Here is a 26,071-nt window from a genome sequence, read left to right on the forward strand (position 1 = left end):
TAGATGAGCTGGGCACTGGTCAGAATAGGTCACTGAGAGATGAATAAACAGCAGTGGACTGATCAGGTGGGAAGATGGTTAAAGTTTTCAAGTGTGCAATATCAGCTGAGACATTATCTTAAGAGATTCACTGAGAGTTACATTGATTTGGAATGTACTCCTCCATGCTTTTAAAATCATGCAAAATGTGGAAGAAAGTGCCTTTGCTAATTTAAAAATAGACCAATGGTTTAAAATGATTGCTGCATTTGTAGGTAATTATTCCACTTTAAAAAAGAAAATTGTGAGTCTCCTCATGACTCAGCCTGAAATCAAAGGCATGACTGTGTGCACCGAAGTCCAGAAATGTAGACACAGCACAAAGTGTCCCGTGGACATGGGTCACTCCTGACTGGGCTGAACATGCTAACGAGCACAGCGATCAAATGTCATCCATCTGAAGGCTGCCTAAGTACTATGTCAGGAGGTAAGAGCTGTGTGTCATTGCTCACAGGACGACTGAGCATTTCTCCCCTGCTGTGCATATGACAATAAAAATCACTTTAAATCACCAAATCCCCTCAAGTACACCCTATGCAAAATGGGCCATTAACTATGTGCATATCATTTCAGTAGTACTTCCCCCTTTCATAGATTAATTAAATTTTACATTTTTCAGATTATGGAGAAGAACTCATTAAACTGTCACAGTTCATTAAAATAATAAAATTTAGTAGAGTTTCTCTTAAAAATTAAGATGAAGTAGTCTAAACAGCTTTTTATGGTAAAACATTTGAGTGAAGGAACAATCTACATGTAACTACCATTCTATATAAAGATACATATTGCCCTACAGCCATATTTGTGATAGAGTATCTTGGATGGTTATTGGAAGGAAAGTCTGCAAACTAATTGTTCAACTTTTAATTAGATGCAACTATAAAATTCTACTAAATTTCAGAAGCAAGGTTTTACTTTTATCTTCATTTTGACAAAAGCAGTGTAATTTTTAGCTCTCAGAATTCTATTAAAAATGTACTGAGATTACAGAAAAACCATCCAAAAGAGGAAGTATTTCTTATTAAGCAGGTTTTGCCTAAAGGCATGTTTCTATAATGAAAAAGAGAGTAGGAATGGTAGGGTCATGAATTTCCAGCCTCCCAGAATTTGCACTACAGCAATTCGATTGATCCGTATTTTTACAAGGTTTGCTAAGGACAGGAAGTGTTAAGCTAATGTCAATTACTGTACATTAAGTAAACTGCTTCCTTTATCTCACCTAACAAAATAAAGCTTGAAGGTTTAAAATAAGATTTCCTTATAGTCTCAGAGAACCAGGGGGCACGTAAGAAACTCATGAGAAATATTCCTGAAGAAATAACACATTTGTGGGTCCATTTTCAGGGGAACACCATTCATTCCCAATTAAGAAACTTCTGTTTTCTGTTACACGAACCTATGCACGTGGGCGGGTCTGGCTGCCAAAAGAAGCGGCTCTCCACCTGCACACAGGTGATCCTGGCTTGTCCTTGGAGCTGATACCCGGGGTCGCACTGGAAGGCGATGGTGTCTCCTGGCTCTCTACTGTCCCCATAGCGGGTGCCGTTCTGAGGCATTCCTGGGTCATTACAGGAGGATGCAACTGATGCTGCAAAGAGAAGACAGCCCAGGTCAGAGGATGGGAAACATGCGTCTCTCACTTGGCCAGGGGTGGAGCTCCTGTGCTGAAGCCCCTTGATGGACATACGGGTCATTCATGTACACAGGGCACAGGAAGAGTTTCTTCTCCCTGGAAAACATTCCAGAGCATGCATGTTGATTATGTTTACTTTGAACAGAAACTAGCAAAATGTTGTTGAAAATGCAACCAATTATGAATGATACCAAGGAGTCGTATCATGTGATATACTTAATACACACAAATGCACATTCCCTTTGACTGTCTTCTTAACAGTATTTTAATGAAAATATATAATACAGTGCAAACAGTTTAATTAAAGAACATCAATCTCAAAGAACCTTGAGTCAGATGAAACAGGACAAATTCCATTAAGGTCTTTGCCTTCCCACGTGACAACCCACTGAGGTGATCAAATCATCCTCGCTGATGTCCTAACTCGAGCCAGCTAGTGAGGAGAGCACATATTGGTTGTTCTGTCCCAAAATACCTTTAGTTCTTTCAAAATATTTTTAATTCTCCTTTAATCCTAAAGGAACTTTTTGCTCAATTTATAGTTGAGAGTCAATAGTTGGTTGGGGTTTTTCCCTCCCAAGACTGTTAGGGAATTATGCCACTTCTTCTGGCTTCCAGTTTTCTCACATCATCTCAGAGTCTAAAATTACATTAAGATCATATCTGTCTTAGATATTCTAACCTTCACAATATTGTGTCTATGTATGCATTTCCTCTGATTAAGCTTAATTGGGATTCATTCAAATTTTTGAATCTGAGGATCAAGTGATTATCTCAGTCACATGTATGACTACATATTCATTTCCAAGTGATAATTTGTCACATAGCTTATAAAATATTAAAGTAATTTAAAAATAAATATATATAGCAGTATTAAAACAATTACTTGTTTATTATATAGTAATATTCAAATAAAACATTTAATTAAAAATTATATATAATTACTATATACATTCTGTATTTCACAAATTATATATAATGTAATTATAATTAATTATAATAATGCTTAAGGAAACTATAAATTAAAATTAATTAAAAAGTATATTATGTTTTGAAATGATTAAAATAGAAAACTTTAGAAGGAAAGCCAAGGAGATCACGGGTAAGCCTCATTATAATTTTTGAAACCAAGATATGTTCTTATCACTTCTCTAAATTTTTATTCAATATTTATGAAAAGAAAAATCACATATCACACAATGAAGAAGCTTTATGCAAAAGTGAACAGATTTTGTACATTAATAAGTTCAGCAGACACATCACCCTTGCAAAAACAAGTGATCTGTAGAACACTTTTCTGCAGGTTACCAACAGGTACCTGGTCGAACAAGATCGGCAGGTCTGCCCCTGCCAGCTCACTGCAGCCCTGCTGCACGTCTGGGGTTACAGGCTCAGAGAAGTTTTACTTTAAAAAAACTTTGAAAAACAGTTTAATTCAGTTTAATTAATACTGAATTTATGTAATAACAGTGCACATTTTTCTCCAAAAAACTCTTAAAATCCTTCCAAATAATGAACCATGCTGTATCAGTCTATGAAACACTGGCTTGCACTAATGGTTATATGTCCCTTAATGGTATGAGGTTCAGTTCAGTTTTGAAAGTACATTTTCTACTTCTGAGCCGATTTGGAGTATCAATAATAATAATAGAGCACACGATTAAAGAGGTATTTGCTCATGAAGTTCATGCTGTGTGACAAACATAAATACTGCATCTACGTCTCCAGCTGCCATTTATGTGAATCATATGGAAGTGTGAGCCGCGGCACGCTGACCCCATGTATGTGCTCACAGGGGATGTGTGTATCTGCTGGTGCATTTCCAAAGACTGCTCGAGTGACCGGTATATCAACCACTAAGGCTTAGTTGAATTGAAATGAACCCCACATCCTTATGGTTCCCTTTTAGAATTATGAAATAATAAAATGTTTCTGGGGATACCTAGATTGGATTAAAAAAGCAATAAGAGGTTTTAAACAATGTGGTGGAAATGCATTGGTCAGCTCTTTGAAATAAATGCCATTTTATTTCCTTCTAGTTATGAATTGTAGAAAGGTGTTTCCTGGGAAAGGCAATAAAGCTTATTTGGGAACAGATAGGAAAGCTCCCATCCAAAGACGTTTCCTAGGGGTCAGAGATTGCTTTTCTGTCTTCAGGGTCATACCAAGTCACTGAAGAACTGTGTGCTCATTTCTTCTTTATGATTGTATTCTTTTATGTGGCACAACATTACCTTTTACCCATTTTTTTCTCTTAAATATTTTTTCTCCATTTGGGATTCTGCGGACTCTGAATCTTTCTAGCTTCTTGCCATAAAAAAGAAAACAGGGTATTTAATAGCATCAGTCCTACCCCTCTATTACCTCAAGTGAGAGGGGCCGTTCCCAGGTGATGCACAGTGTGCTTTTCAATTTCCCACAGGTTCCCTAGAGTATTTCAGGTCGTAAAGATTCTCCACAGGCTGCCCAGAACCTAAGGGCTGTCCTCATTCCTCGCCTGCATGAATCCGGGTCCAGTGCAGTCAGCCTGAGCAGCCCTAAATGGTGTTCCACTGACACAGGACTTCTGTCTGTGACAGACAGTGACGATAGTAAAGAACTGTTACATGACAAGGAGCTGCGATGGACACAAGCCTCTTTCCAGCTGGATAAGTTATTTTAAACACCAGGGACCATATATACATATACTATATATATGAACTTCTGTAACAGTCCCCCAGCCCTGCCCACCCCAGGTGTTTAGAAGGAAGACAACTGACACCCATACAGAAAGTGTGATATTTCATTTTTTTTTTTGTGGATATTTCAGGGGATCAGTGGAGTACAGCAGATGGAAATTCTGGGCTTCATCCTGATAAAAGAGTGGGAAGGTGTTTCAGAAGATCATTTGGGGAGGAAAGTGACCACATTAGTATTATGGGTTCATCAAACAGACCATAGTTTTATTAACTAATTAATTTGTGTATTAATGAGTTAGTGACCCATTTATTATTTTCCATCTCTATAAATGTGAAAGATGTAAATGGCAACTTAAGGTAGCAGAATATGCCACCCAAAATTATGCCTTTTAGGCATAGGATGTTTTTGAGCTGATTATTTTGAGAAACAAGACAAAGGAGTTATGAAAACAGAGTACTCTTTTGTACGGGGTGTCGCTGAGGACCAGAAAGAACTAACCAGAGACAAACCACAGGAGAACCTGATCGCTGGAGAAGATGCCAACTTAAATCTGCCAACCGACGCGGCCCTCCGTGTGAGCGAGGCAGCGTGGAATCAGGGTGTGCAATAGGATGATAGCAAGTCTGGCTTTGCCTAGGAGAGTCCTAGCTGACACCTGTTGTCCAGCCTGATTACTAACAGGACCCATGGCTACTCTTAAAAACACCTCCATCTGAATAGCACACAGTCTCTCTGCTCATGGAGCCCACTGCGCCTGGTGGCCAGCAAGGAGGGACAAGGCTGGGATGCACGACACAGACAAGAGGGGAACCTTGGGGACAGCATGCAAGCAGCAGGCCCTGGAATGTGGGGAGGCAGCCCCTGCCCTCTTCTCATTCAGAGGGGTCTGTGACAGATCTCTCGTAAGTCAGCACACACATCTCTGTCAGCGACCACCGAAGGGCCGTGAGAGAACGACCTCACTGCTCTCATCTCTGGGCCTCTGGAAAGCTAACTGCCCATTGCCGCAGACAAGTTTCTGTTCACTTTACTAAATTCTGCTCCTCCTACCAGTTTTAGCTCAAATATCATCTTTTCAAGAAGTCTTTCCTTGATCCCTTCTCCAGGCAGACACCCTCTGGAAGCCCCTGTCTTTTTCTAGAGGACTCGCCCCACCACACTTCCCTACTGATTTGATTTATTGTCATCACATGGTGCTTCCTGAGGCCAGAACCACCTGTCTTTGCTCACTGATAAGCCAAGGGCCAGCACAGCCTTGTATATAGTAGGCACTCAACAAATGCTGGTTGAATCAAGTGTTTAAAGCACCTAGCCCAATGCCTTGACCAAAATAGGTATTTAATGAGCAGTAACTACTATAAGCGTTATCATGACATAACAAAGGACATATTTCAGAGTGCAGGCAAATTATTTGTGAAATAAAAGTAAGTATGAGTTAAATAATCACGTCTCAAAAAAACAAATTTTGAACAATTTTACACATACATTAGAAGTGATGTAAACCCAATTAAAACATGTAATATAAACTTTGATTTAAATAAAAATAACTGGCATTGCCAGGGGGCACCGAGAAAAAGGAAATGAGGTGTTTGTATTAGTTCTTCTAATCTGAATTATTTCCTGAACTAGACCTCATCTTAGGAAATTGAGTTTTCAATTGAGTTTTGATTTCATTTTTATAAATAGCTAGTAGAAACTGTTTCTGTTAAATGTTTAGAAATGTATCAAAAATACTTTTGAACAGCTGCCAGTTGTCATGGCATGGATTAAATGTCAAGTGCAAAATTATTAGTTTTTTTTGAGTGAGGTTAAAAACTCACATAAAAGTACATAGAAAATGCAGTTTGTTATAGAAGCCACCCTATTATGAAGCAGAGTATGGAAGGCAAAGCACACATTTTTACATAAAAAATTGGTGAAGTAATGATAATATGCAAACATTGTCCCAAATGTTATATCTTACAGCCTTCCTGAGTGAGAGTTCTCATTTTTGCTTTGGACTTTTTATTGCTGCTTCCAGATTAATCTACCAAATTTGTGGATAAAAGGGCATTTCTTCAGAGAGTTCACTTGCCTACTGATAAAAGCTTTAATTTCACTTAGACTACAGCCAAATGGATGAACAACGTTGGCTGGGTCTCACTCTGCACTGTGAATCTCACCCCCAAACCCACTGTCCTGGACATAATACTTCAGGACCCTGTCCCCGCCTATCCACACCAGGACGGAGGCACCAGACTTCTGTGTGTTTGTGTTCCTAACTTACAAGAAAGACAGCAGTATGTTTGTTTACTTTATCAAAGGCATCTTCTCACGTAGTTATATCCTGAGTGACAGGATTACTGCTTTATTTTCTTTTTTCCTATGTGAGGTAGTAATGTCACGGTAGAGAGTTTCAAGTCTTGGCCAACAAATTCGCAAATGCCAAAACAGTGTGTCGACTAAGACTATGTTAGCATTACTCAAAACACCGCAAACTGCTGAGAGAAAATGACATAAAAATGGGGCAGAGGGGCTATCTTCCTATTGCTCACTATTCACTCATCCAAAACCACCCCCCCTGTGCCTGTTCTTGCCAGGAAATATCCCCGGGTGCACAGGCTGCTGCCGGGGGCTCTGGGCGTCCCTCCGAGTGACGGGGGAGTCCCTGCAGGGTCCCGGGCCCGGCAGCGGGTCATGCACCGGCTGCTCGTAAGGACCTGTGTGGCGGCCGCGCTGGGGCGGGCCGTGAGGTGTGGAAAGCAGGGTCTGACTCTTGACCTGTTTTACACAGAGACCCCTTGAGGCTTCTGGGCGGACTGCATGAGAGAAGAGGACAGGGCAGAATGCAGGGTTTCTCCCAGCAAATCCCACATTCTTTGTCAGAAATGAGATACAAGCCCATAGGAGTTCAACTCATTTCAGAGCCTCAGGAAAGGTAATAAGGAAAGGGCCTGTGTCCCTGAGGGAAGGAAGAAGGGACAGTGTTCAGCGGAGGCCACACCAGCTCTGGCTGCAGGGCACGGCCGTCACCCAGGCGAGGCGTGGATGTGGTCCCAGCCTCAGGGAGCCACGGAGGCTGTGGCTCAGAGGAGCAGCAGATGCTTTAACTGCTGCATGTGTGACAAATGAGCTCTTACCCCGGGTGCCCCAGCTGTCCTCGGTGAAAGCATACTTAACACACTGATATTCCCAGTGTTGCCGAGGAGGCCTTCATGAGCTAGGCTATTTTTAATCATCTGATTACAGGATTGAGACTTATGTGCATGTATAAGTACTTTAGAAAATTCACAGATGTTTAGCTGGGATGTGGGCTCTGCAAAGCAAAAATTCTATTTCATTAATTCATTTGCACCAAGCTTTTAGAACAATGTCTAGCATATTATAGACACCGAGTTACTGGCTGGGGCAATGTAATGAAATAGAATTAACTAGTAAGAAGCATGAGTACAGTTTTTATGTATTTACAAGGACCAGATTTCTCAATATTAGCTTTGCTCTGTCTGTAACAGGTTATTTCGCTAGGACCAGTTTACATATCAACGACAATCGTCAGTTGAACAGAACTGGTCTTGTTCCCATCAGACATCAAAAAGCATGCTTGAAACTTTAATGGCTACGTAGGTGAGAACTGGAGTTTCTGCCCCATCCTCAAATTTACTGAATGGGCAACTCTATTGATTTTGCTTTTAATGTTCTACAACAGAACTTGATAAGTGAAGGCCTGCAGGCCAAAGCTGGCCCAACACCTGTTTTTGTGGCACTTACAAGCCTAGGAATGGTTTTCACATTTTTAAAAGGTTGAAAAATATCAAAAGAAGAATACTCCTTCATGACATGTAAAATTCAAATTTCAGTGTCTGTAAATAAAACTGTGCTGGGGGCAGCCATGGCCACTCACTTCTGTCTGTACTGTCTGTCCTGCTTCCATCCGACTGCACCGGAGCTGAGTGGCTGCAGCCCGGCCCACGAACGGTCTGCAGAGCCTGTGTGTGCTATCAGCGGCATCAGGAGGTTTGCTGGTCCCTGCAACAGACTATCACTGCACTTACACAGCATTTGTTTCCCTGGTCTCGTTAATCCTGGTGTTTTTGAGTTAAAAGCACTGAATTCAACTCTTTATGCACAAGATCAGGTTATCACTTTTCTAAAAAGTTTTTCCTTCAAAACCTTTTAGAACTGAATAGGGATATCTCCTTTCCAGAGGTCATGGGCTTTGTATTTCCGTGCATAAGGGCTCCGCAGCAGGCTGAGCGCTGTGGCCTGGGCCTCAGGGCACTAGTGGCTAAAAGGGCAAGAGTATATCTGTTTACTGGTCCGAGTAACTCATACAATGGGATGCATCTGTGTAAGCCCAAACTCCGAATTTAAAAAGTGGATTTGAATTCCACAAAGTCCCACCTAATTAAATCTCAATGTTCCTCCTTTCACTTCTGAAAATATCAAAGTGCGTCAATAATTAGAGATATTGAGTCTGTGGAGACCTACCCCCTTAACGGGGAGCTCTGGACTGGTCTGGTGCATGGGGAGAGAATTCTCTCGCTGCATATGTATCTTTCAAAAGTAGCACATGGTGCTGGAGACAGACAGAATGAAAAGAGGGCCTTCACCAATGTCTTACATCAAATATAAAAGGTAAAATAGTAAAACTTTTAGAAAAAACATGTAGGAGAAGGCCTTCGGAACCTAGAGTTAGGTTAGGCATTCTTAGATGTGGTGACAAATAGTATCCATAAAGCAAAAAGTGGTAACAGATTTTGTCAAAACTGAAATGATCTGCTCTGTGAAAGCTTTGTTAAGAGGATGAAGAGATAGGCTACAGACTGGGAAAGAAGTCTGAAGGCCATGTGTCTGACAAAGGACTAGTATCTACAACATACAGTCTTCAAGATGGGAAAAAAACTAATCAACCCAGTCAGAATATGGACAAAAGGCATGAAGAAACATTTCACTGAGAGGATAGGCAGATGGCAAATAAGCACGTAAAAAGATGCTCAAAATCATTAGCAATTAGGGAAATGCAAAGAGATTTTTATTTTTTTGGCACATACTTCTTGGCACAGTTAACAATATTGTTCATGCATGTGGGACATACGTGATGTACCCAGTGACATCGGATGCTGGTGAGGATGCAGAGAACCCGAATCCCTTGCGCCCTGTCGGTGGGGATGTAAGACGGTACATCCACTCTGGAAAACCAGTCGTACAACGAAGTCTAAATATTTGATTGCCATTCAAACCAGAAACTGCACTTCTGAGCGCTTATCCCAGAGAAATGACGACTTAGGTCTGCACAAAGACCTGTGCGTGAATGCGCACAGCAGCTGTATTTGTTAATGGTCCCCAACTAGAAATAACCCAGATGTCCTTCAAGAGCCCAATGACCACACCACCTGGTACACCCATTCATGCCGTGTTATTTAGCAATAAAGGAATTAAGGGGTGCAGAAAGCAGCTGGGGGGAAGCCACAGGAGTGTGCTGAGAAGCAGCCAATCACAGAAGACTACATATTGCATGATTCCTTCCTTGACAGAGTTACAGAAATGCAGAATAGACTGTTGGCTGTGAGGGTTAAGGGTGGGTGGGGGAAAGGGGAACCCTCTGGGGAGGCAAGTGAGTCCCCTTCATCGGGACGGGTGTTCTATACACTGGTGGCATCAGTGTCAGTATCCTGGATGTGCTTTTACTTTAGTTCTGATGTTGCCACTGGTGGAAACCGTAAAGAGGCCACAGGATCGCTATTGTACTTCTAACTACCACGCATGATTTTACAATTAATTCTGAAGAAAAAGTTTAATTATAATAATTAGTTATATTTGCAGTATTCATCTGAATTATATACAACAAATGCAAACCATTTTACTTCTAAAATTATTTTTATATGAAAGTATATATATATATATATACACATATTTAGGTTCAAGATTCAAAGGGACTAAATAATCAGGATTCAGCACAGAAATCATGTATTTCTGAATTTCATTCATGACAGAAAGAAATATGGGTTTCATGATTGTAGAATTCTTGGTAAATATTGGCAAATTTGAAGAGGCACATCACACAATGTCACTTTCACCCATTTTGGGGGATAATGACCATTTCTCTTGGAATAAAAAAAGAAATGAACCAAAGAAAAAGTCCTTTCTGCTAGCACTGCAAGCATCTCTATTAATGCTGTTGTTGTGTACCAGAAGGGAGAGAAAAATCTAAGGACTAGGACTCCTTGGGCAGACATGTTAAAACCTCTGAAAACATGAAAAATTTTAGGTGGTCAATGGAATCTCAGGTATTAAAACAGATGAGTAGACAGGTGTACTTATGCCACTCAAGGCTTCTGTGTAACGAAGTTTCAAAAGTGGAACATTTGCTTTCATGATCTTTATATTTAACAAGTACTTAATGCCTGTGAAAATGGCATAAAATACACCCATTAAACATAAGTATAGACTGAAATGCTACAGTTAAAAAAACCTCATGCAACAGATAAATCAATCATTTTGATTTCACAGTAAGGAATGTGAATTTCATTAAAGAAATCCCATGGAAATGTTTCATGATAAATAAACAAGAATAGCTCAAGAACTATTACTGATATCTCAACTATTAAACCAAGCAGTAAGGCCCCTCACCCCACAAATTTTCATTTTTGAGCTCAGGTGTCACTCTTATAATAGCTGTCTCTGTGCTTTTTTTCCTGCTTAATCAAGTTTTCTAGTTGCATTCTGATTCCCCTATTTGTATAACACTGGATATTTGTTTTAAATTATTGATTTAAATTGTTTTAAATTAGCTCTTTAACTCAAAGAGCCTCAGAATCAATTATCGGAAAGAGATCATAAGTGGTATATTATGTCCAATTTAGGTAATATCTACAACTCAAATTATTTTTCTATTTCTTGCAATTAAATGTTTAATATCTAATGTTTATATGATACATGGATACCATATGGTTATGAAAAGTAAGACGTCATCATGAGACTTGGGGAGAGGATGTAATTACTATCGGATTTTTCATTAAGAGTTCTGGAAATTCACCTGTCCTTTACTGATAACAAACATATGATGAACAGTCTCCGTTGTTGTCGCGGGATCCTGTGGTGGATGCAGTCCTGCTGAGATCTGATTATCCCAACATTAGCATGAGAGAGTGATATTTACTTGTTTACCATCTTTTCCTGCTTCTAAGAGAAAACTATGCAATCTCTATGCGTTCCTGCCCAGCAAGTGTCAGGAGAATCTTACTGCTGTCAGGTGAATTGAGTGGTGTGAAGCAGGAGGCCAAAGAGAGGGAAAGATCTAATTTGAGTCCTGCAGACTAAATCATCCATCACATAACACTTCCCCTGAGTCAGCATGTTTCTGGAACTGAGCATGAGCTCAGAGATGGCTTACATTTGGAGGAAATGATAAAGCTTTTTTGGTTCTCACCTTTGAGGGCCTCCTTGTCAAAACTGTGGCAGGGAAAGAGTATCATGTCTTGTCTAAACCTAATCATGGGGAAATTACTGCTAATACAGTTTGAAGCATGTGCCTAAATTCACATGGTTGGTAAAGATGCAGCTAAGCCCAGCCCAAATCTTCTCTCATCCACAGAAAACCAGAGCCTGGGTCACCTATTCTAAAAATGATATGATATTCTGTGTGTGTGTGTGTTTGAGACTTTTCTGTTACAGAGCTATAGGGTTTGGCATAGTTCAACTGAATCTAATTATACTGAAGATGTTATATATATTTAATATGTAACCATACAATAGTAAAATACAGTAACATATAATCAATTATTGTATCAATTTAAATATCAACAAATTGCATATATACTTATATACCTATTTTATGAAGTGCACATACACACACTCCCCCTGCGCCCAGGAACGGGCTTGCTAACATCTGGATGGCTGTGCTCTCTCCAATAACGGTAAATACTGCCAGATCTACTCAGAGCTACACCTCCAGGGGAAGGGAGTTATCTGGGAGGACACCTTTAAGTTACTGACGTGCATCTGTTGGGCAGCTGCTCTTGGGACTGAAACCATCCTATAAGAAATGGCTGTAAATGTTAGAGCAGAAGTATAAAAAAAATAACTCATCTAGAAAATTCAGTCTCACTAGAACCAATAACTGAAAAAATAGGAAGAAAATATACATACACGATAAACAAGAAAAGAGTGAAGAAAGGTAAATGCTGGTCGGTGTCCAATGTGTGGCAGGAATGAAACACAGCGATTAGTGGAAAGTATCCATGACCTCTGAACCCCTGGTACTCGTTAATAGCCCACGACTATAAAGATAACTTGTGACTGTTACAGAGAAGTATAAAAGTCATATAAAATGTGCTCTTCTTTATTCTTTGGATTCACAGAATCTCCCAGCAGGAGTGGGTTGACTGCCACACGTGCCATGAACACGGCAGTGGTGATGTGAGCAGAGTGCAGGTGGGGAGGGACAGCGTGAGTGAAGGACTGGGAACAAGGGAGGCGTGTTGTACCCTGGCCTGGACGCCTGCAGGGGGCGGAGGGCGCCGAGGCTCCTGTTCCACTCCCGAGTGGGTGAGGGGCTTATCCTGGTTAGATCTGCTCTCAGCCGGAGTGGCTTTCCTTAAACACAGGTTCAATATAGACAAGTAAGTCTCGGAAGCTGATGCCCAGCAGGGCGATTACAGTTAATATAGTGTGATGCTGAAAGTTGCTGAGAGAGATCTTCAATGGTCTCACCAAAGACAAGAAATAGCAATTACGTGAGGTGGAGGGGTTAGCAAAAGCCATGGTAGTGATCATTTTGCAGTGTATCAAATAAGCTTATGCAGTGCTATATGCCAATCATATTTCCACAAACTTGGAGGAAAAACAGATACACCCTCAAGAATCAGGATGGTGCCATTTACATGTCCCGTTGCCACTCCTTTTGTTACCATGTTGCCAGTCTTGTTAGTATTAGGCGAAGCCAGTTATAGCTAAAATCCCAGCATTCTGCAGAACACGGAGTGCAGAACATCCACTGAGCCAGCGTCTCAGTGAGGCCAGGCTCAGTCCGTCCATGCACATCCCGTGTTTCTCTGCCATGAGCCAGGGGCTGGCAATCCACGCTGAATAAAACTCCTTGGCCTTGAGCTGCTCACAACCGATGTGGGTATGAGGCCAGGGGTACTAATTTGTGGTGGTTCTTGACCCGTCCCATGAGGGAAGCTCTGAGGGTAGAGCGCACGGATGGTTTTGGCTGCAGTTGCTCTGTGCCACCCCTGACTGGACACTTGTCCTGTGAACCCAGCCTGTGGCGCAGTCTCGTGAGACAATACCTCTGTGCTCAGCAACTGGCAGCCCTGATGGCCCCCTTGTAATAAAAAACAAAGGAGCTTTTTATTTTAATGAAGATGTGCCTATTAATTGTTTTTTAATGAAGTCAATTAGGGAGAGATGTCACGTAGCTGGGAAGCTACGGCTGCTGCTCACAGAGAATCGGCCTCACAGACTCTGGGGTGCACAGTTGATGCAGAGCTGTTTTTCCCTCAAGCAGAAGAGGCAGCAGGCCAGACCGCGGACAGTCAGGCGGTGCTGGCTTAACCCAAGTGTTAAAGTCAGCTTGGTGTGCTGAACTCCATTTTCCTGCATTATATGCGTGATCAAATGGTAACTAAGCCTTAATGAAATGTGTTAAGCTGATAAGCTGATTACAATTAACATAACTGCACTAGTCGGTTCACGGGCTCATGTTTTACATGCCACACGGAGCTGGCAGAACAATGCACCTTTCATGGAGTTTCAAATCTTGTGAGCATCAACAGGTCATTTTTTAGAAAATTCTCTTACAGTGAAGTGAAGGTAAATACACATGTAAGGAGGTGTGCAATCCATGCTCCACTCCATCCATGACCATTAAACATGCACTGACTGCATATAATGTTCTAGAAATACAGAGACATTCTGCCCTTCAGGAACTTAGTCTAGTAGATTGCTAACAAAATACTCAAGATGAGATGTGAACCATAACCGAAGTGTGAGCGCTGACTCTGGGACTGCCAGGTGACACCTTGATTGATTCTGCTGAAGGGACCTGAGGAGGGAGGATGGCCACACTGGGGCTCACTGACCAGCCAAGAGCAAGAGGCAGAGGGCAGCCTGCACACACACCCAGGACAAGGGGCGCCCCGCCAGGCCAGCATCCTGGGCCGTGAGGCCTGAGTGCCCCGGGGTCTGCAGGGCACAGCGTGGTGCCTGGGGATGGCGTGGGGAACGCAGAGTGGGGTGAGCTCACCCAGTGGCCTTGTTAGCCTTTATCCTTGGCAATGGGGATAATCGGAAACTTCTCTGCTAGGCTGGGAGGGCAGTGGGGAGCGTGGTCAGCAGTGTGGTGTCGCCGGCAGTGCCTCATTTGAGCCTTGGTGTGGCTCCTCTGCTCAGGTGAGCAAGTGGGTTCGTGCTCACAGGGCAGAGGAGGCCAGGCAGGATGCTGTGGTGACTCAGCCCCTCTGAAATGACTTAGGCCAGGGAGGACTGGTTGGCAATGGGATTTTGAATATGGACCATACTGAATTTGTTGCTGAATTATATGTGCTATGAGATAGAGAGACTTGTTAAAAAAATAAATAAATAAAGGACTCCCAGGGCCTTCAGACCAACTAGCAGAATGGAGTTGACATTTACTAAGATAGGAAAGACTTTTAAGAAAATCAGGTTCGGGAAAGGAGTGGAACGGAAGTGTGGTCAAGGTTTGCGTATTAAGTTGCCTGCTTGCCACTCCCTTGTACACAGCGAGACCGAGATCAGAGAATCCAGGGCAGCTGGGGGGCAGGCAGCAGTCCCACCAAAACCTCACTGCACAAACCGGGCAGACCAGGGAGCCTGGAGTGGGTGTTGGAGAAGCAGAGATGCTTCCATTCATACGGAGACCCACAGCTGTCTTGGGCCCAAGTTTAGCTGATTAATTCAAACCTTAAAATAGTTTCTGCAGATACCCATGGAGATCCACTGCCTCCCTCTCCCTGGTAAGGACTGGAATCTCCTAAGACTAACCATTCTCTCAAAATGTCATATTATCCAAACAGGGAGAGGCCTGAGATTCGAATGAAGGTGACTTCCTGGCAAATCTGAGGCGCAGCTAAAGGAGAAGGAATCGTCCACCTACTTGAGAACTGGATGGAGAAGCCGGACTTGCTGATGAAGAAGTCGCTGTCGAACTGCAGGGTGAGCGAGCTGAACGTGCTGTGGATGTCCTCGGGCAGCAGGGAGCCGCTCCACTCCTTCAGCAGGATGTCGCGGTCTGGGGGGCCATCCCAGACCTTCAGGATGTCGTGAGCCATCTCGGTGTCAAACACAATGAAGTGGAGGCTGCAGGGAGAGGGCACAGTGTGAACAAACGTTCCCCCGAAACAGAACTGCGTTTCCGCTCAGACGAGCATTCTCGGCACACAAGGTCGGTGGCGCCAGCTCATCTCCTTTGCACAAACCCCACCAAGAAGGGCCTCACATCCGACAGCTGTGGGCCAGGGCGTGGAGCCCCACAGACATGAGCTGGCTTGTGCACACGGGGGCCCAGCCACGATGACGTCTGCGGTGGACACTGTGGTGAGCTCTGTGTTTAAGGGGGAAACAACCCCTTCTGGGACTGTCAGCTCTTTTTATAATTCAAAGCTTTCTTGGGTGCACAAACCAAAGGCCAGTTGCACAAAGCTTTGTTTTAAGCTCCAGGAAGTCAGCTTCTTAATGTGGTGCCGGCATTGCTCTTGAAATGCCCACTAGGTGGCTGTGCCCACAGTGGGAAACGTGCACCCAGGTGACGAGCACGCCGCAAGGGCCTCTTACCCGAGCGACCCGACGCTGTATTTATTTCTATAAAGCTTATTTCAGGAAAAGACACATGATATGAAATACCAACACAAAGTCAAAAGCGTGTAATATAAACTCTTTGTCTCTGTAGTATCTTAACACACTTCGATCAGATTCACACACACTTTCAGAGCAACCCGAGATAGAGGCGGCAAGAGGCGGCAGACCTGGGCCCTTGGCCTGTTGACGGCACTTCAAATGGCAGGGAGTTCAGCTAGAACAGTAGCAAAAAGTGGTATTCTCTGAATGTGCTAGTTGTTCTTCCACCCTACTGCATACTAGACAGAATTGTAAGGACGATAAAAATTGCAAAAGATGACGGGAAAAACACTATATGCAAATCCCAGTATATTCTGCATTGTATTACTTATTCAAGGAAAACAACTATCTCACCTTGCATAAAGTATAAAATATTTTATATATTTTTAAATGTTCAATGCTTTTTAATGTAAAGAGAAGTACAGAATATATATAGCAGACACTTTTGTAACCACCACCACCACAATTAATATTTTGCCCTATTTGCTTCATATCTTCTTTTTAAAAATAAAAGCTTACAGATACTCCCCTCCTCTCCACTAATTCATTTGTTCTTCTCCTCCCACATTCTGAAGTTGTGATGGACTGTGCCCATTTCTATTTTCATAATTTTCCTATTTACATGTGTGCATAAATTTCCCCAAATAATATACAGTACTATTTTGTGTGGCATGTATGCTTATCATTTTCAAGTTGCTTGTTATGTTCATCATTATGTGAAGATCCACTGCACTGACAATGCAGATTGTTAATTTACTCCAAAAGCATGAATACATGGTTTGTCTGGTCCTCAACTAAAAGACAGTTTGTTTCTACATTTTAATAATGACAAGTGGTGCTCCGTCAACACCCTGGTGGATTCGCCCTAGGGTCTTTCTAGGCGTGAAGAGCAGAACTGCCGAGTCGGACTCCCCGCGGCTGTGAGCACTTGTGCTCTTATGATGTGCCGTCCGGGTCTCGTCACGCCTTTACCCAAACTTGGTGTCATGAGACCTTAGTATGTTTGCTTTATGCTGAGTGACACGCCGATGCAGCATTCTTAGTGAGGCAGTTGTCTCACCTACGATTTAATACTTGCTGTGTTGACAGCAGACTGTACTTTTCTGCTACTCTACTAGAAGACACGGAATGGAGAACCGCTTCCTGAGCAATCCTGAGGATGCACGCTGTGCACGAGCTTGAGACTAGAGGTACGGGGAGGTGGTCAGGTGCTGGGCACACTGTGAAGGTAGAGAAAGCAGGATTGGGGGAGGCATGTGTGGGGGGGCAAGGATGCAAAGTCACCCAAGGTTTTCACCTAAGAAACTAAAAATGTGGGTTTCTCATCAACAGAGCTGAGAAAGGGTGCAGGCAGAAGATGTCTGTGGGATGGGGAAGGCCCAGATTCTGCTCCAGGCACACTGAGCTCCCGACACCTCCTAGACATTGAGTGGAGCTAGCAAGCAGTTGTCCATGCGACTCGGGAGTTTGGAAGAGAAATCTGGATGGAGATAATAAATGTGTTTTCAGGAAATAAATTGCTTTAAAACATGGGACTAGATGAGGTCATCAAAATCATAGGTGAGGAATACAGGAAGTCCGTGGACTCTGAAAGACCTCATCACATATGATTTCCCACCTCTGTAACATGTTGTTTATACTGTTTCATATATCACACCAATCATATTATATGCTTGCTGATTTTGTTAAAACCTTTTATCACTTTAAGAAAAATATGATGCTCCTTATTTTGTTAGGATGGTTTTGTTTTATCTTGTTGTGTTGTTGATAATGAAAAAATACGAAGTTCTACATCTATTAAGATGACTGTGGAGTTATTTTTTTTAAACTAACAATGGGATGAATTACAGAGCTCAGCTTTTAAATTTTATTTCTTACACTTGCTCTTTAATATAAAGGTTATGTTAGCGTCATTAATCAGCCATTTCCCTGTTTTTTTCTTTTGACCAGAAGATCTTTCTAAAATTTTAGTATAAGATAATCTATCATTTTCTTAAGTTTTCTGAAAAATAGTGCCTATTGTACAGGTATATCCCTGTTTCTAGTCCTAGTATCACTTATTTAGGTTCTGTGTTTTACCTTGATGAGCTCTGTCGGCTACTTACCCTACTCACTGATTCTTTTTCAAAATCAGTTTGAGGATTTGCTAACTCTCTCTGTTGTTTCTTTTGTAATTTCTTTTACCTGATTTGTTGTTTTTCCACTTCTACTTCTTTGAATTTACTGATACTATTTTTCAAATTTTATTAGCTGGAAGCTTAACTTACCAATTTTCAAACTATCTTCCTTTTCTAATTTGTGCACTTAGGGCTATAGAATCCATATTAAGCTATTGCTCATACGTTTTTTTCTTTTTACAAAATAGTATGTCTGTTACTGAGCAGAATCTGATCTCCAAATTATGCTGCTTTGGCATATTGACTATTTCGAACTGAAGTTACTTAAGAAAGAGGCTGTCCAAGGACACTCTGACCTCCTTTGTCCCCTAGAAGCAGAAAAAACTCCCTATGCGCACGGCAACCGCTCCGCCTCAGGAGGAGGAGGGCGGGGGTCCAGGGCTCAGGAGGACTCGCAGCAGACCTTGTTTCTTCCATGCTGATCTGCTACCCCAAGCCCCAAATACTTTGTCTTGTCATTTCTTTTTGACTTTTCTGTTTGTCTAAAGGATATGAAAGCTGCCTGCTTTGGTCTCTTCTTGGAGTATCCTAACTTTCATGGGGCTCCCATACTTGCAAAATTACATTCATTTTTCTCCTACTAATGTGTCTTGTATCAATTTATTAGATAAGCTAAAGTGCTGAACAGGAAAAAGGGGAATGTTTTCTTCCCCTACATTACTTTCTAACTAGAGATTTCCATTTCTATTCCATTTTGGTCAGGGTACGAGGCATAAAAGGCAGTGTTTTTTTGTACTGATTGACAGTTTGTTCCTCTTATATGGTCATGTTTACGGTCATATTTACTTGAAAACGATATGCAGGTTCTAACTCGATGCTGTGTTTCTATTTTAAATGAGGTTAGAAATTGTATGTTGGAAATCTGCAATGCACCTGCCAGCTTATCTGTCTGACCTGCGTTAACAGCCATAAGGGATGTACTGTGCAATTTCAAATGCTCCAAATGATTCAGCCATTTCTGTCTGTATTAAATCATGTTCTTAGATGGACACAAGTGTCTTCCTGTCCTATATCCCCAGTGAATATACATCCCTAAATGATTTACAGTACCATGATCTATGTTAATAATAATTACATACAAGGTTATCCTTACTAGGGAATGACAGTTTGAATACAGAATTCTAGGTTGGTAGTTATTTTCCTTTAATATTTCAAGGATTGGTATCTTTTGGTCCGCATTGTTAAGAAGTCTTTTATCGGCTACTTAGTCTTCCTTTCTTTGTCTCCTTCTGAGACCTTCCTCTGTCCTGGGTGTCCACCAGTCTCACTAGAATTTGTCTAGGTGCTTACTGTTTTTCCTAATACTTAAGACACACTAGGTTTATTAAATGAAAAATTCAAATTGTGTATCAATTCTAGAAGTTAAGGTGGGGCAGGGAACTACTACTTATGCGACAATTACTGTAGGATTTCACTTTTATACTGTGTGAATGTAGTACTTTGATAAAAATTTTAAAGAACTAATGAAGAAAGAAAGAAAAGAAGGAAATTAAGTGGTCACTGTATATAAATCTATGGCAATATATTTTAAACTCTTCACAAAATGGTTTCTAGAAAACACAGGTTACCAAATTGACTCAAGATCAATATAGAGAAACATACACAAATACAGCTTACGTTTACAAAATATTTTTAAATTGGTGGTAAATTTAAAACAGGATGAGTGACCACCAACGAAGGAGTGAAAAGTTCAGTAAATACCGATGAGTAGGCGAGTCCATAAAGTGTAGTCAAGTGAGAAAAAAACCCACTGTGCTAGTTATTTACCTTGTAAAAATAACTTGACTTATCAATTCCATTAATTTTACTGAAGGTTTTTTGACGTAATTTAAAAAATTTTAGGTAATAAAACTTAATTAAAATTTTTGTTTCCATTATGGAGATTTTTTCTATAATTAAAGAGCACACACTGAAGTAAATAAATAATTAAATGCTTAGTTTCTGAGATTGGGAATAGAATATTGAGGCCCACTCTCACCACTTCTAATCGATATTATTCTGGAGATTGTAGCCACTGCAGTAAGAAAAGAAAAAAGGCTAAGAGCTGGAAAAAGGAAATAAATGTCTTATTATTGTAGATAACATTATTGTGTATGCAGAAAAAATTTAAAATCCTACAAACTCTTAGAATTAGCAAGATAATTCTACAAAAATAAATATAAAAATATAATTCATTCTCATATAGCAGCCACAAATAGAAAATGAAATAAAAATACTACTTACATCATCAAAAAATATTCTATAGCTAGGAATAATTCTAACAAGTATTGTGCAAGACTTCCACACATTAAACTACAAATCATTATTGAGACAAATTGTATCAGATCTAAATTAATAGAACAACACATTATGTCAAGGATCAGAATATTGCACATTGTGAGTGATGTCAGTCCTCCCTAACAAACCTATTTATATATAATTATCTGGTTTGTGACAAGGTTGCACTGTATTACAATAAAGAAAGATTAACTTTTCAACAAATGGCTGATTGAATTTCATTAATGACAAAAAAAACCTCAAATCTTTCTCATACCGTATATAAAAAGTAATTCCAGATGGAATGGAGACTAAGTGTAGAAGGTAAAATAAACCTTCTCCAGGAAAGCCTAACAATATTTTTATAACTTTGGGGAGGCAGGATTTCTTAATCTGGGCACTAAAACACAAACAACAACCCGGAAATAAATCTGATATAACACAATTTAAATATAGATAAGAAACCCACTAACCATAAAAGAAAAATGAGTCAAAATGAATTTGATTCATTGAAATTAAGAACCTGTGTTTATCAAAAGACATTATGAGAACAAAAAGACTAACCACAGAGTATAGGAATTTAAGCGATAAATAAATGATCAACAGAAGACTGAATTAAGGATATATAAATCTATGTACAAATCAGTAAGTAAAAGTTAGATTTTTGGTATATAAATAATTAGGCAAAAGACTCCAACTGGCAGTTCATAAAACAGTATTCAAAAGGCCAGTCAGCATATAAAAAAGTGTTGGCCTTGATCACTTATCAGGGAAATGCAAGTTACAACTATGACACAGCCACCAGAAAGACTGAAATGAAAAAGTCAGTCAATGCCAAGAGTGTGGGAGGGTGCAGGACCTAGAAATCTCATCTGTACTGGGAGGAGTAAGGTAGGTACAACCACTTTGGAAAACTGTTTTGACAGTATATATTGTAGATGAAGGCAGAACTCACCATTACCAGAAATTCTAGTCCTGGGGGTACACCCCAGAGGAAAACACACATACATTCACCAAATGAAAGCATATTCAACTTGACACCATTTGTAATGACCTTAGGCTGGGTAAAAACAATCCACGTATCTATCAATACCCAGAATGGATAAATGAATTATGGTGCATTCATGAATGAAATAATATATATCTATGGGACTGAAGGCTGAGCTTGAATCAACACAAATGAATCACACTTAAGAACTCATCGGCAGTCAGGATAGTGGTTACCCAGGGCACGAAGGGTCCATCCCCACTCTTGATGATGCTCTATTTTTTTATCTGGTTGCTGGTTGCTCAGGGCGTTGTTTTGTGAATCCGCCACACACCTGTACTTTGTGTAGCTTTATGCACATGTTAGGTGTGAATGGGAAGCCTGCATAGACTACAAACCAAACATGCAACCTGGCGCTGTGAGTTTTGCAATTCTGGAAAATGTTTCATGACTCCAACAAAAAATATAAAAAAATTTAAATACAGATAAAATAACAGCCATTTTTCTTAAAAAAAAAAAATACTGGACTATGCCAGACACTATACTACTAAGAAGGGAAAGTATAAGGATTGAATAAAATACAACATCATCCCAAGGAGCTGAGCCGTTTCAGGCCCTGGCAACACGAGGAACAGCCCACCGCTGTGGTGCAGGGTCACAAGCTCTGACGGGCTGTGGGTGCAGCTCCGGGGAGAACAGGAGGACATGTGTCTAATTCTGCCTCGAGATGCCTGGAAAGGGGCTGTTCTGGCAGAGAAAAGGGGAAAAGGAATCCAAGGAAGGCAGTGAGGCAGCAAGAGACTAAACAAATGCAAAAGATGTGAAAAAAAAAGGTTAAAATATAAAAGCTACAAACGAATTTAAGAAAACATGAAGATTTTATTTTTCCTACCACATTGGTAAAGATTAAAGACTGTCTGGTTTCAGTGAGGATGTGCAGACCCCCCTTTTCATATGGTGGTAGAAACTGTATCTGCTCTTCTTAAAAGCAATTTGCTAATAGCTATGAAAATGTAAATGTGCATCCATAGTATGTCCAGCTCTAGAAATCCATCATAAAAAGTACCCTTTGAGGTGATATATTGGAAGGATGGTAGCATAGCTGATAAGAGTGAAAAACTGAAAACATCCCAAATATCCCAACAGGCTGTACTTTAAATAAATTATGGAACATTCAGGCCACAGAGTATTTATCCAATGACTAAATAGAATGAGGTGGAATTACAAGTAGGGACATAAAACTTTGACTATGTTTATTAACTGAAAAAAAAATCTTCAGAATAACATGACATGGTTCTATTTTTGTAAAAAAACTTAAATTCAATTTTATAATTCGTGTTTGCATTGAAAAAGTATAAAATATATATACCAAATTTTCAACTCTGGTTGTCAAGCTAATGACCTTGAATTTGTTATGTACAGAATGAGCTGGGAACATTTTTTTTTTTTTTAAGTGAGCAAGTGAAATGATCATCTTTTGTTTTATAGGGAAGTTTTGTATTACAACCCATAAAAATGTTTCAACCATTTGACCCAGCAAAAGTTTTCCTAGGAATTTATTCTAAGGTGTTAATGATAAATATAAGCAAAGATTTACTTGTGTAGTATCCAAAATCAGAAATAACATAACCAATGAGAGACACTATTTAATCCCATACACACACACTACAGATTATTCATCAGTACATGTAAGATGCATGTCAATGTGCTGACAATGGTGTCTGGAAAGGGGGAATGTAACTTAAAAAAAAACTTCTCTAAAATGTCTATACATTCATTCATTTTTCAGCCATATAAAGACAGTAGTTTTAATACAGAAAAAAAAATCTTCCTTAGCTTTGGAACAGTGGATGAGAACCCTAATAGGAAGCTCTGGTAACAGACCTGGTGAATTATGAGGGCTGGGCAAGAGAAGGGGCAGCAGGGATGGGGGTGGGCAGGCCAGGGGCCAGGGACATACAGTCAAGGAGACCTGATGGTCCCATGAGCACGGGAGGGACAGGAGCCTGGGCTGGGAAGAGGTTCACCTGGGGTCTCTGGACACGTGGCTCTGGCATCAACACACAACAAGTTCAGAAAGAAGGTGGCTGGAGGATGGAAGTGTTGAGTTCAGAGAAGAAATGGATTACTTTTAAATGAGATAATAACGACATGTGTGTTGAGGAGCTGACATTGTCACTGGGTCCTACAGGCCAAAGAACCTGGAGGTGAGACAGTGAGGAGAGGCCGGGAGAGCAGAGGTCGAGAGAGGGAGCCCTCCGTGCAGGCTGGGACTCAGGCCAGCCCGTGCCCAGGCGTCGGTGCTGGAGTGGAGGGTGGGTGTGAGCAGTCGGGGACGTGCCTGGCAGGGCGCAGGGAGCCAGGCGGAGAGGGTCTGCGGTCCGACAGAGCTTGTGTTTGCTGATCAGCAACGGGAGGGGGAGACTGGAGAGGTCAGGGGGGCGTTGGGAAGGGCGGAGGGGAGAGGGCAAAGGAGGAGGAAGGTCCTGGGAGGCTGAGGAGGGGACTGCAAGGAGCTGGCAAGAGGACAGAGGTGCACAAATGGAGGGCGGACAGCTTGGGTTTGTGTGCCGCTCATTTTTTTTTTCAGGGTCTATTATGAAGAAATTTAATGCACAAAAAGAATACTGTGGGCAATAGATTCATATTTTGTTTTTTGTTAGGGAAACACTGGAGACAGAGAAATAAGGAACAGAAGAAAATACTGGAAGTTAAGCCCTCCAGCCACTTGGAGGAAGGCAGACATGAGCCCAGGCCTTGGGAGGCAGATGCCGGCCTGCGGGTGATGACAGAACCACGGAACGGAGGTGTCCGGGCTGCATCCGCGGGGAGGGCCGCAACCCCAACGGTGCAGCAAAGCCAGCAGCCGGCAGAGAGCTTCCCGCTGTAACCACCCTCAGCGACAACTGATTCCAGCTTCACTTCCCGTATTATCGGTTTTCACTTCTTTCTGCCCTTTCCACTGCGTCGGCAAAGCCCCTCTCTGACTGTCCATTTATACAGACCGTCCAGCGGGTGTGTGGCCAGCAGAGAAGGCACCGCCACAAGACACGCTCTGCTGTCTGTGTGGGAACTGAAAGCAGATGCTGTGACTGGTCACCCACACCTCAGGAGGGCGTGCCATCGGCTGCGGTCCCTGATGTACCTGTGTTCCCGCAGGACCCCGGGAGCTGAGGAGCTACACCAGAAGCGGTCCTCGTGCAGTGCCTCAGTTAGTCTGCGAATGCCTACTGAGATTCCCCCGAGTGGCCGGGGACCTGTGCTGTTGAGTTCACCCGCGGCAGCGGCAGGTGCACAGGGCAGCGTCTTGCAGAGCGCGTGCCGGCAGTGCACCTCGCACCCGCAGCCTGCTCACGGGTGGCTGGGGTTCTCCGGGCCCTGCAGCTGCCCCCACAGCTCCAGGGAGGAGGCCTGGAGTCCAGCCACACATGGGCGGACTCTGTTGCACCACTGGCTTCCTCCTTGCATAGCTGAAACTCTCCTGATTGCTCATTTCCTTACGCTGGATATCCCACTGTGGTCTTCATAGGAAAGGAGAAATCTTAGATGTTTTGATTCCTGGCCTCAGGTCTATCTGTTGTGCCAGCCACAGCCCCACCTTGTGTCCCCAGCACAATATTAAGGCTCAACACTGAGACTGGATGCAAGTGTCAACGAAGTGACCTCATTTCCCTGCCGTCTTCCTCAAGTCTATTTTGTATACAGATCCAGAAGTCTGGTCAAACATAAACCACACTATTCCCAGATGTCTACCCATGTCTCACTTTAATCTCTCTACTATACAGCACTGCCAGAACACGATTCCTGGACATGCCACAGGGACACTGTGATCACCAACTCACATTTCTATTTCAAACTTGGTGTACAGACAGATTTGACAATCTTGGTATGTATGTCTGATACACTTCTGAGGCTTTTAATACTGCATGAGCTTTTCTAAAGATTTCCCCTCAACTATACCTCCAAATGTAATTTCCTGTCAACAGTTAAGAATAGCAATACTTTCAAAGTGAGTTTTCTACACAATTACACTTGCAGAAAGCAATTAAAACCAGGGAACAATATACACACACAATTATGTAAAACATCACCTTGATGCTGCTTGTTGAAGAGGTTTATGATGCTGTTACTTTATTACATAAATTATAGCATTGCTCAGCAACGAAATATGCTGATTGCTTAGAGAAATGTTTACATATAACTCTAAATGTGGCCAAATTTACTATGATGTTTTGTGATTAGACTTCTAATTAAATTCTGCCCAGGTAACTGCTTTACAGAATACATGTTAAGATTACAAAGCTCTTCCAGACCCAAGTGCCTTATAACAATAACTATTTGGTGTTCTTCTATTACCTTGAGCAAAAAGTTATAGCAAGAATGATCAGAAATCGCTCTGGGTTTCAGTGAAATCCAAGGAGGCCCAGTGATGACTGGCCTGCAATGCTGAAGCCACCCTTT

The 26,071-nt window shown here is 41.7% G+C and overlaps 1 protein-coding gene across 1 annotated transcript in view; it reads right to left on the reverse strand.

Moving 5' to 3' along the window:
• Nucleotides 1-26,071, reverse strand: part of CSMD1 (CUB and Sushi multiple domains 1) — a 1,485,257-nt gene that overhangs the window by 181,082 nt on the left and 1,278,104 nt on the right. The window contains exons 26-27 of the mRNA XM_036898253.2: nucleotides 15,450-15,652; nucleotides 1,436-1,627 (exon numbers count right to left, since the gene is read on the reverse strand). Of these exons, the coding sequence (XP_036754148.2) occupies nucleotides 1,436-1,627; nucleotides 15,450-15,652 (395 nt within the window). The remainder of the gene's footprint in view (nucleotides 1-1,435; nucleotides 1,628-15,449; nucleotides 15,653-26,071) is intronic.

Source organism: Manis pentadactyla, chromosome 7 (genome assembly GCF_030020395.1).
Source record: "Manis pentadactyla isolate mManPen7 chromosome 7, mManPen7.hap1, whole genome shotgun sequence".
NCBI classification, from domain to species: Eukaryota; Metazoa; Chordata; class Mammalia; order Pholidota; family Manidae; genus Manis; species Manis pentadactyla.